General features: G+C 48.1%; 1 protein-coding gene across 1 annotated transcript; it reads right to left on the bottom strand.

Moving 5' to 3' along the window:
* Positions 1-6,671: 6,671 nt before the first annotated feature.
* LOC119278004 (BTB/POZ and TAZ domain-containing protein 2-like) lies at positions 6,672-11,040 on the bottom strand. The gene is made up of 5 exons (XM_037559357.1): positions 10,800-11,040; positions 10,458-10,609; positions 8,460-8,775; positions 7,472-7,779; positions 6,672-7,372 (listed from the first exon to the last, which is right to left on the bottom strand). The coding sequence occupies exons 1-5, from the start codon at positions 10,908-10,910 to the stop codon at positions 7,219-7,221; spliced, it is 1,041 nt and encodes a 346-aa protein (XP_037415254.1). The 5' UTR covers positions 10,911-11,040; the 3' UTR covers positions 6,672-7,218.
* Positions 11,041-11,249: the final 209 nt, after the last annotated feature.

Below are 11,249 nucleotides of genomic sequence, written 5' to 3'. Positions count from 1 at the left end.
GACCCTTCGGCCTCCCTTGTTGGGGAGGCCTTCCTTTTCTTCCCTCCCCCCGCTGGGGGAGAGGCTTTCTTCTTCTCCTCCTCGCCTTGGTGGGAGGAGTCGGCCTCGGATTCATCGTCCGATAGCACCTGAAAACGGGAACTCTTCCGAGTCCCCTAGCCTTCTTCTTGGCCTTCTTCTCCGGCACCACGTGGGGTGCCGGAGCCAGCAGCCCCGTTAGGCGGGCGTCAGCTGGGTCCTCTGGCAATGGGGCCGGACAGATAGCCTGTGCGGCCTTCTTCAGCCAGTCTTGTCAAAGGAAAGGGAGTTTAGATCCCGCATAGAGTCAAACTATGAATAACAAGCATCCCGTAAAGGACAATATCACTTACCTCGTCAGGTGGACGCTGCGAGCTGAATCCGTGATCTTCGGTAGCGGATGCGGGAGCCTCGGCACCCTTGAACAGCACCTTCCAGACCTCTTCGTACGTAGTGTCGAAGAGCCCATTCAAAGTCTGGTGCTACGCCGGATCGAACTCCCACATATTGAAGCCCCGTCGTTGGCACGGGAGAATCCGGCGGATGAGCATAACCTGGACTACGTTGACAAGCTTGAGCTTCTTGTCCACCAGCTTCTGGATACAGGCTTGGAGTCCGGTCAGCTCCTCCGAATCCCCCCAGATCCGGCCACTCTCTTTCCAGGAGGTGAGCCGTGTAGGGATGCCGGATCTGAATTCGGGGGCCACTGCCCAATCAGGGTCACGCGGCTCGGTGATGTAGAACCACCCCGATTGCCACCCCTTAATGGTTTCCACGAAAGTACCCTCCAGCCACGTAACGTGGGACATCCTGCCCACCATGGCGCCTCCGCACTCCGCTTGGCTGCCCTTCACAACCTTCGGCTTGACACTGAAGGTCTTGAGCCACAAGCCGAAGTGGGGCTGGATGCAGAGGAAGGCCTCGCACACGATGATAAACGCCGAGATGTTGAGGATAAAATTCGGGGCCAGATCATGGAAATCTAGGCCGTAGTAGAACATGAGCCCCCGGACAAAGGGATGAAGTGGGAAGCCCAGTCCGCGGAGGAAATGGGGAAGGAATACTACCCTCTCATGGGGCCTAGGGGTGGGGATGAGCTCTCCCTCGTCGGAGAGCCGATGCGCGATGTCGCTGGACAAGTATCCGGCGCTGCGCAGCTTCTGGATATGCCCCTCCGTGACGGAGGAGGCCATCCACTTGCCTCCCACTCCGGACATGTTTGGAGAAGGTTGAGGTGAGATGTGTGGGCTTGGGCGCTAGAGCTCGAGTTCGCAGAGATGGATAAGCCAAGGAGGAAGAAGGCACAGGTAAAAAGGTTGGATCTTTATCCCCTTATATGGGCGGACAAAAACACGCGTCCCCACAGGCCTGGTAAAACTCGCTTATCCCCCAAGCGTCGCGATTGATGGCGCGGTTGGGTTACCCATGTCTATATTGATGGGAATCCCGGAATAAGGGGAACACGATCTCTGCTTCGACAAGACGTGCCAAGGAAACCGCCTCGCTAAACGCGCTGAGATGGAACAATAAAAACAATTTGAAGGCTTGGTAGTGGTGTGACGTTACGCCACAAAATACGTCAGCAGATTGAACTTGTGTAATATTATTTCTCTCTACGGTTGTATGTGGAATTTATTTTGCAGAGCCGGACACTATCCTGGTATTCACAATCTTCTATAAATTATTCGGAGGAGGAACCCGCCTTGCAATGCCGAAGACAACATGCGCGTCGGACTCGTCATCATTGAAGCCTGGTTCAGGGGCTACTGAGGGAGTTCCGGACTAGGGGGTGTCCGGATAGCCGAACTATCATCATCGGCCGGACTCCAAGACTATGAAGATACAAGATTGAAGACTTCGTCCCGTGTCCGGATGGGACTTTCCTTGGCGTGGAAGGCAAGCTTGGCGATACGGATATGTAGATCTCCTACCATTGTAACCGACTCTGTGTAACCCTAGCCCTCTCCGGTGTCTATATAAACCGGATGGCTTTAGTCCATAGGACGAACAACAATCATACCATAGGCTAGCTTCTAGGGTTTAGCCTCCTTGATCTCGTGGTAGATCTACTCTTGTAACCCACATCATCAATATTAATCAAGCAGGACGTAGGGTTTTACCTCCATCAAGAGGGCCCGAACCTAGGTAAAAACATCATGTCCCTCGTCTCCTGTTACCATCCGCCTAGACGCACAGTTCGGGACCCCCTACCCGAGATCCGCCGGTTTTGACACCGACAGTGCTCTAGTTGGGATTGATCTAGGATGTTCCATAGAGATGATTGATAAAAATACTGAGATTATTAACAAGATGGAAATAGCTAGAAGGGAGTTATACTTTCAGAATATTAAAAGAGAAAAAAGTGGTAAATTAGGGGGGATGTGAACAGGATGATAAATCTGAAAAGGATGTCCTAGTATATATTAATACTAGAGACATAACCCTTGAGGAATTATGTTCAGATTATGAACATTCTGATGTGGATATTGAGGAACAACAGATGAAAAAACTAAGGGGAATGTTCTCTGGGGGAAAAAGTGGTAGGAAAAGCTCACCAGCGCTTGACTGTGTGAAGCAATCGCTTGGGGTTGGAGTCCTTCGAAGAAGGAAAAAAGAAAAGAAGTCTAATTGAGAATCTTCTCTGTATTTGCTGTGGATATAGATTTTTGGTCCTTTTGTGGTCAAATATAAAATAATGAGGGGGGTTTTCTGGAATGTAAGAGGTATAGGACAAGACCACAAGAAAAAGATATATTAAGGAGATGATTATGGATCAGAAGCTAGACTTTATTGGACTCTCTGAGACCATAAAGCAAGACTTCACAAAAAATGAGTTGCATGGTTTGTGTGGAGGGAGGAATTTTCAATGGAGCCGGAATCCACCCAGAGGCATGTCAGGGGGAATCCTGGTGGGGGTTAACAAAGATGTGTTTGATATAGAAAATATTGAAAAAGGACAATATTTCTTGAGAATGTTAATATTTGATAAAAATATCAAAATGCACTGGAATTTGGTTACTGTGTATGGGGATGCACAGAAGGAGGGAAAAGCAAGCTTCCTTGCTGAATTGGCAAGATTATATCATGATAATCCTCTGCCTTGCTTGGTTGGGGGAGATTTCAACATTATCAGAAGTGGGAAAGAGAAGAACAAACCTATGCTTAATGAGCAATGGTCCTTCATGTTCAATGCCATTATTGAACAAGCGGGACTTAGGGAATTACCATTGAATGGGAGAAAATACACTTGGGGTAATAATCAGGAGAACCCTACTTTCGAAAAACTAGATAGAGTGCTGATGTGCCCTGCTTGGGAGGAGAAATACCCACTCACCATATTGCAAGCATTTGCTAGAGAAATCTCTGATCACACTCCTCAGTTCCTGGACACAGGGGAAACTCATACTCACAAATATATTTTTAGATATGAAAATGCTTGGTTGCTAAGAGAAGGTTTTAGAGAGCTGGTATATAACACCTGGAATGAGAGATACTTTGGGGATGTTTTGGATAGATGGCAATCAAGGTTGAGGAAATTGAGGCAAAGAGCTAAAGGATGGAATAGGAATATTGATGCTTGGTACAGAAAAATAAAAATGGAAATAATAAAGGAGCTTGATGATTTAGATAAGAGAGCTGAGGTCATGGGTTTAAATGCGGTGGATAGAAGTGAGCAGAAAGAGCTTAGAGCCCAATTAAAAAGAGTAATGATACAAGAGGAGATGAAATGGTTGCAAAGATATAAAGATTCGGAGATTAAGGATGGAGATAGAAATACTAGATATTATCATGCTAAGGTGAATGGGAGAAGAAGGAAAAACAAAATTGTTTCCCTTGAACAGGAGGAAGGGATTATAGAAGGGGATGAGAGGTTGATGGAATATATCACCAAATTCTATGAAGAATTATTTGGACATCCTGAAGAATCTAGTATCTCATTGAGGGAGATGGAGATGGATAAGATCAATGAACAAGAAAGAGAGGAGCTCTTGACACCTTTCTCCTTAAATGAAATTCATCAAGTGGTGTTTGGGATGAAAAGAAATAAAAGTCCTGGCCCTGATGGATTCCCTGCTGACTTTTACCAAGATTTTTGGGAAGTGGTCAAGTGGGATCTAAAAAATCTAGTGGATGGTTTTGCTAAAGGAGAAATTAATATTGCTAGACTCAACTATGGCATAATTACCTTAATCCCAAAAACTAATGATGCTAAACAAATTCAGAAGTTTAGGCCCATTTGCCTGCTGAATGTTAGTTTTAAAATCATCACTAAGATTCTGATGAACAGGCTGGCTAAGTGTGTGGCCCCTGTGATTTCTAAAACCCAAACTGCCTTTATCAAGGGCAGATATATTATGGAAGGGGTTGTGATTTTGCATGAGGCAATGAATTCCTTTCATAAAAATAAGGAAGATGCCCTGGTTTTTAAAGTGGATTTTGAGAAGGCATATGACAAAATTAAGTGGCCCTTTGTTATACAGATGTTAAAAATGAAGGGGTTTCCTGACAAATGGTGTGATTGGATGATGGAAACTATGAGAGGGGGACATGTTGGGATTAAAGTGAATGATGAAATTGGCCCATATTTCAAAACCTTTAAAGGATTAAGGCAAGGAGATGCCATGTCACCTTTGCTGTTTGACATTGCTGCTGATGCCCTAGCCTGCTTAATGAGTAATGCCTTGAAACATGACCTGGTTAAAGGAGTGTTAAACAGTGATAGGGCGAAGGGGATTAATATGTTACAAGATGCTGATGATACCATATTCTTGATAAAGGATGAGATAGAAAGTGTGAAGAATCTTAAACTCATACTAGGAGCTTTTGAGCAAATGTCTGGGCTTAAGATAAACTTTCACAAAAGTGAATTGTTGTTGTTTGGCAAAGCCAGAGAAAAACAAATGATTTACCAAGAAATACTAACATGTAAGATGGGAGATTTGCCCATAAAATACCTGGGGATGCCTGTATCTGAAAATAGAATCAGGAATTCTCAATGGGATTGTGTAACTGATAAAATTGAAAAAAGATGTGGGTGCTGGCAGGGGAAGTTGCTGGGCTCCATTGCAGGGAGAATAACCTTGGTGCAAGCCTGCCTGACTAATATTCCTTTGTTTATGATGTCCTTTTATGCTGTACCTAAGGGGATTATAAAGAAACCTGACTTCAGATCCAGGTTGGTATGGAAAGATGATGAGAATGTCAAAAAATACCATCTAGTGAATTGGAAAGATTGTTGCCTTCCTAAAGAAATGGGGGGATTGGGGATACTAAATCTGGAAATTATGAATATAGCGCTTTTGGACAAATGGTTTTGGAAAATGGAAAACGAAAAGGGTCTGTGGCAGGATATTTTGGGAGACAAATATAGAAAGGGGGGATGCTTGGCTTTAATATGTAAAAAGCTAGGGGATTCACAATTCTAGGCTAGCCTGCTAAAAATCAAAGAAATCTTTTACAAATTTGTTAAGAAAAAAGTGGGGGATGGAAGAAATACTAGATTTTGGGAAGATACATGGGTTGATGATAAACCTTTGAGGGAGGCCTACCCTAGACTGTATGATATATCCTTTGACCATAACATTACTGTGGAGGAGGCCATACAGAAAGGTTGGCATGAATTTAGATTTAGAAGAACCCTACATGGAGAGACTGTAGAGCTTTGGAGCAGTCTCAAAAAAAGATGTGAGGAAATTCAAATGCTGGGAGGGGAGGATAAAATCCTCTGGACCCTCACCGTGCATCATAAATTTTCTGTGGGATCCTTGTATAGGAAATTGGTAGCTTCTGGGTTGAAATTCCCACATAAATACTTATGGAAGATTAAAGTGCCTGCTAAACTGAAAGTGCTCCTATAGTTGATTAATAAAAAAGCATATTAACTAGAGATGTATTGCTTAAAAAGGGATGGAAGGGCAAGAAAAGATGTGTCTTGTGCGTGAAAGATGAATCAATTGATCATCTATTCTTCTCTTGCTCGGTTGCTTCTTTGTTATGAAGTTTGGTTAGATGTGTGTGTGGTTTTAAAACTATGCCGTCTAGTGTGAAAGACTGTTTTGGAGACTGGATTAGGAAATTTAACAAAGATGATAAGAAACTGGTGCTGGTGGGGATTTCAGCCCTGCTTTGGTCAATTTGGAAAAGTAGAAATGCAATTATCTTTGAGAATAAAAGGATAAATGATCCTTTATATGTTGTCAAGCTAATGTGCAGGTGGTTAATTGAATGGTCTATTATGCAGATAAAGGAGCCACCAAGAAAAGCGTTGGAGCTGGGAGCAAGGGTGCTAGAGCAGGCAGCAAATAAAGTGTTCACAGCCAAGCAGGGATGGAGGATCAATGTAGCTAGATTGAAATGAATGAATGAAGAAAGTCTCTCCTGCGGTGGTGAACCTGATGTTTGGTGCTCCTGTAGAATAGATCTTTGGCTCCTTTTTTGCTGCTTTTGCTTCTGCGTTGATGTAATGACCCTTTGTTGGTCGATGGGGGTGCTGTTTGATCCTTGTTAAACTCGGTTGGACCTCTTCGTTTTTTCGTTTTCTTTTGAACTTTTTTGTAGAACTTGGTGGTTTTCGGTAATGAAAATCGGAAGGGGCAAGCCCTTCTTTGATCAAAAAAAAACAACTACTATGCAGTAAGATTTGGCAAAGGAAATAGAGACAAAAATATTGAGAATCTATTAGAAACGACACTTCTTTAGAGGGGCAAATATGCTCCTCTAAAAGGTACTCTGCCATATCCTCCTCTAAATAAATTATAGAGGTTCGGTTATACATGCTCTAACTAAGTAACATGTGATCCCGCCTCCGCCTGCAACTTTCACGCGCCCAGTTGAAGCAGAGGGACGATGCCACAAGCTCTACAGCGAGTTGTTGATCGACGAAAGACGTGGAGCTAGCCGAATCCACCAGGATGGGGATTTCGTGGCCTTGCAACCACGGGTGTAGCAGAAATCCACGCGACGAGACACCGCCGGTGAAAGCTTGCCGGGAGATGGACATCGCCGCGTCACAGACAGCGGTTGTGGGCGATGGCGGCTGGCTGGTCGTCGAACACCGCGTCGATGCCTAAGAGCTCCAGCAGTTCCTCCACGACATGGAGCTAGACCGTGGTAGAGCACGTGTGATCACGCCCCCAACGCTTGCCGCACTTGAAGCACAACCCTAGAGAGGGGATCCTCGCTAACATACATTCCATTTACTCAGCACTGGCACGGAGGTGGGCTTCTCTTGCCGAGAGAAGACATGACACTGACAGCCTTCACCTTCTTCACAAGAAGCGCCCACCTGCCGTCGCTGCCGTCGCCGGCCTTCGCCGACACCGCCTCCTTCTGCTGCTCCTTGAGCTTGAACTGCCTGCATGATCAGACAAGATCCATTGCAACGTCAGACATGAGTTCAATTTGTTTAGGTGTGAGAGTGAGCAGAGCTGAGTGTTGGGGTAAATGAACTTACGTGCAGAGAGGGGTGTTGCAGCGGCCGTGGGGGAGGCGGCAGAGCGCGGCGTGGAGGCGGAGCAGCTGCCACATTCGCTGGCACCGGGGGCAGCTGGCGCGGCTCTTGCACAGGGAGAAGTGGCGGATGAGCAGCTGCAGGCCCCGGCACGTCGCGTACGCCGGGCACGGCGACTTGGTCGGCGCCTGCCCCACGGGGCCGACCTCCGTGCAGCCCTCCGTGCAGATGTGCCGCAGGATGTCCATGGCGTCGCTCAGCTCCATGTACACCTTCTGCTCCGCGCTCTTCCGACGCCACTTTCGCCGACGCTGGACACAAGAATAAAGTTTCTGTCAGTTCATCATTCTCGTTAACATTCTAGTAATCATAAACTTATTATTCCTATCGGAGCTAATTGATCTTGACATGATGAACCAATAAACGTGTTCGATATTTTTGCTAGTACATTTTTTAACTGGATCTTGACATTTTTGCTATCTTTTGTCAAATCAAAAGTTTGGTGAGGCTATGCGGTCGTCTAAGCAAATAACCATGACCCCTGGATAATTTCCACCCAAACGAAAACGTTTGGCACGACGGTTTCGGAGATGTGAACATTCACCGGCCACTCCACTCGGCGTGCTCGGGGGTGGACGTGGACGCAGCGACCGAAACGACCTGTGCAGCATGATGAGATCTCAGGCACCGGCCAAACCAGGCCTTCGCATCATTTCTTAATGCGCACGGACGCGACATGCCGAGCACCTCCAGAACCCAAGGTTTGGAAGCCCGGGTGGGCATGGTCACCATGTTCCCCAGTGCACGGCGCACTGAGACATCAAGGCGGACTATCTTTAGTTGCACTTTGGCATCATCATCATGCCACCGGCCACGGCGACACCTCAAGTGCCAACAGACATGCCCCGCACCAATCGCGCCACATGACCAGACGGAACGACGAATTTTACCGCACGATTTATTTCTCAGAGGCAAGGATAGTAGGACGTACCATGTCGGCGTCGTGGAGGCGGCTGAGGACGTCGAGCTCCTGCCAGGGGTCGTTGTCGCGGAGGAAGCGCCATGCCTCGGTGCGCTCGACGGCGCGGAACTCCTTGGCGAGCAGGCGCATGCAGCGGAGGTGCAGCTCCGGCGCGTCGCAGAGGTCGGCCAGCTGCAGCGCGTCCACCACGGTGCCCGGCGTGAGCCGCGACCCGATGGCCTCCTGGCACCACCGCTTCAGCCACGGCACCCGGTACGCGTGCGCCAGCACCAGCAGCTGCTCCGCGTACTTCTCCACGTCCTCGTTCACCTCGCCCTCGCCACGCCTGCACACCGTCCAGAATTCCCATCACCAAATTAGATACTCGTAATTGATTTCTCCGCATGTCCACTCGCAATCACCGAAATACATATACGCAAACAACTATAGGAGGGGTAGAACAGTTCGGTGCAAGATTGGACGGTGAGAGAGAGGCCGTTCCACGGCCACGAGAATTTGCTTTGTTTTCTCAATTCGCCGAAGGCGAGTAGTACCAAGTAGTAGTAGCGCTAGCAGCCAGCACGCAGGATGATGGTGCCTGCGACAGCGACGACACATGCTGGTGGCCATGGAGGAGCAGGAAGGGAGGTTCCAACTAGGCAGGCGCTACCCCTACAGCACCCACCAACCAGACCAAACGAAACAAGAAAGAAAACTAAACTTTGATTTTCTTCCTTTCTTGTCTCTGTGCCGTCGTACGTGCGGTTCCAGTCCGCTGCCGGAGCCGGCGGGAGAGATACGTTCCACGAGATTGAGCCGGCGGCAAAGTTTTCTGCCAAGTTGCCGGGGTTTTTGTATGGCCCGGGAGATACGGCGTTTTAAGGTTATGTGCGTGGCTACTTTGGATGATGCGGTGGCGGTGTCATCTCGTCTATCTTGCTCTTGTGGCGAGGCTAGTGCGAAATTGGCAAGTTGGCCGAGTTGGAGTTAGCTAGGCGCCGCGACGGACAGGGACAGAGATTCAGCTATTCGTGTGGAGGTTCACTGAATCTACGAGATTCCAGAGGCTAGCGGACGGACGGGTCGGTCGCAAGCAAGCAAATTGCCCCCGGATTGTGTGGCTCGCCCTGGGGCGGCGACCGGCGAGGCTCCGGTGTTCTGTGGCTGTGGCCGTGTTCTCCTCTGTCCTATGACGAGGTAGAGTTGCAGATCGACATGATCCGAGGACTAGAGAGGAAATGCTCTGCGTCCGGGCTGCGTCCGGGCAGCTCATCTTGGCAAAGTGTTGGTTTTGTTTTGGTTGTTGGTTGGTTTCTTGATCGTACCGATGAACTTGGTATTTTCAGAAATAGCATACTCCCTCCGTCCGTGAATAAGTGTACATCTATCTTTTGTTCTAGGTCAAAGATTTAGAATTTTGACCAACTTTATAGAAAAGAGTAGTAGCATATATGATATCAAATTGATATATTATGAAAGTACATTTCAAAACGAATCCAGCGGTACTAATTTAGTGCCATAAATGCTGCTACGTTTTCCTATAAAATTAGTCAAAGTTTCCTATAAAATTAGTCAAAGTTTTAAAACTTTGACTTAAGACAAAAGCTAGATGTACATTTATTCACGGAGGGAGGGAGTACTAGTTGGTGTACTTCATTCAATTATCGGGACATGATTTAGCTGGCCGTTACTACCACCGAGATGATTGCGAACGAAGAAATGAAAAGAAAGCTCTTTTTTTGGCAGCTAAAACCCATTATTTCAGAGCTGGCAGCTTCGATCGCCCAGCTTGACAGACAGCGTGGGGCACACACGCATGTGTCATGTTCTTTTCCCCCTCCTCGTGTCTTAATATTAGCGCTTACTCCTAATGATTTTTTTCCTCGTGCTAATACTTAATGGCTACTACTATTACTGGGTCTCCACAGACCATTAGACTCGGGCTTACCCAGGGTCGCAAGAAACGCATGTGCGAAAAATAATAGCAGCAATTCCAGGGAGGAAACAGCAGAGGAGCGCACACGGTACCTGCTGCCGGCGTAGAGGAGGCGGACGAACGCCGCCGCGACGTCGTCGGTGACGCCGCGGACCCGGACGACGGCCCTGCCGCCCTTGCCGCTCTCCCTGAGCCTCTGCAGCCGGCGCTCCAGGATGGTCTCCAGCACAGGCGACGCCGACGCCTGTTGATGCCAACGAACAAAGAAATAAGAATAAATATCCCCTTCGGAATTCAAAGTGTCCAAACAACCAGGATACACATGCCGCTCCCTGATCGCTCGCTAGCACCGGCACGCGGCAATCGGAAACGTTCGGCGAGCAGGGTAATTAATGCGGCAAGAAATCAAAGTAGCCGGGGAAAGGATGACTTACAAGAACGGAGGAATGGGCGGCGATCTTGCGGCGGCCGCTGGAGGTGACGACGTCGACGTCGGCGGGGGCGGAGGCGCCGCCGGCGGCGGCCCGTGCAGGTGCCTCCGGCATGTTGTGTTAAGGATAGCTAGGAGCGATTGCGGCGGAGAAGGAAGGAAGGAGGAGGAGGAAAAGCGCAGGATGGGGGAAATATCTGGGAAATGTCGCGGCGTGCGTGTGGTGTTGGTTTCGGAGGAGGACTGGAGGCTCATCTCTGCGCCCGTTCGAACGCTTATATAGAAAGCCGGCGGGGAATGGGACCCCTGCGAAACGTGCGATTTTGTAGTATTGCCCCCGAGAGAAATTGTATTATCAAGGACGTCATGGGCACGGGTCGCTGATCTTTTCGAAGATCGGAAAAATATCGGAAGATTCCTCCGTTTGCTTGTAGCATGTCGATCAGTTTGTGGA

Source organism: Triticum dicoccoides, chromosome 3B (assembly GCF_002162155.2).
Source record: "Triticum dicoccoides isolate Atlit2015 ecotype Zavitan chromosome 3B, WEW_v2.0, whole genome shotgun sequence".
NCBI lineage: Eukaryota > Viridiplantae > Streptophyta > Magnoliopsida > Poales > Poaceae > Triticum > Triticum dicoccoides.
This window is presented reverse-complemented; position numbering and strand designations above follow the sequence as displayed.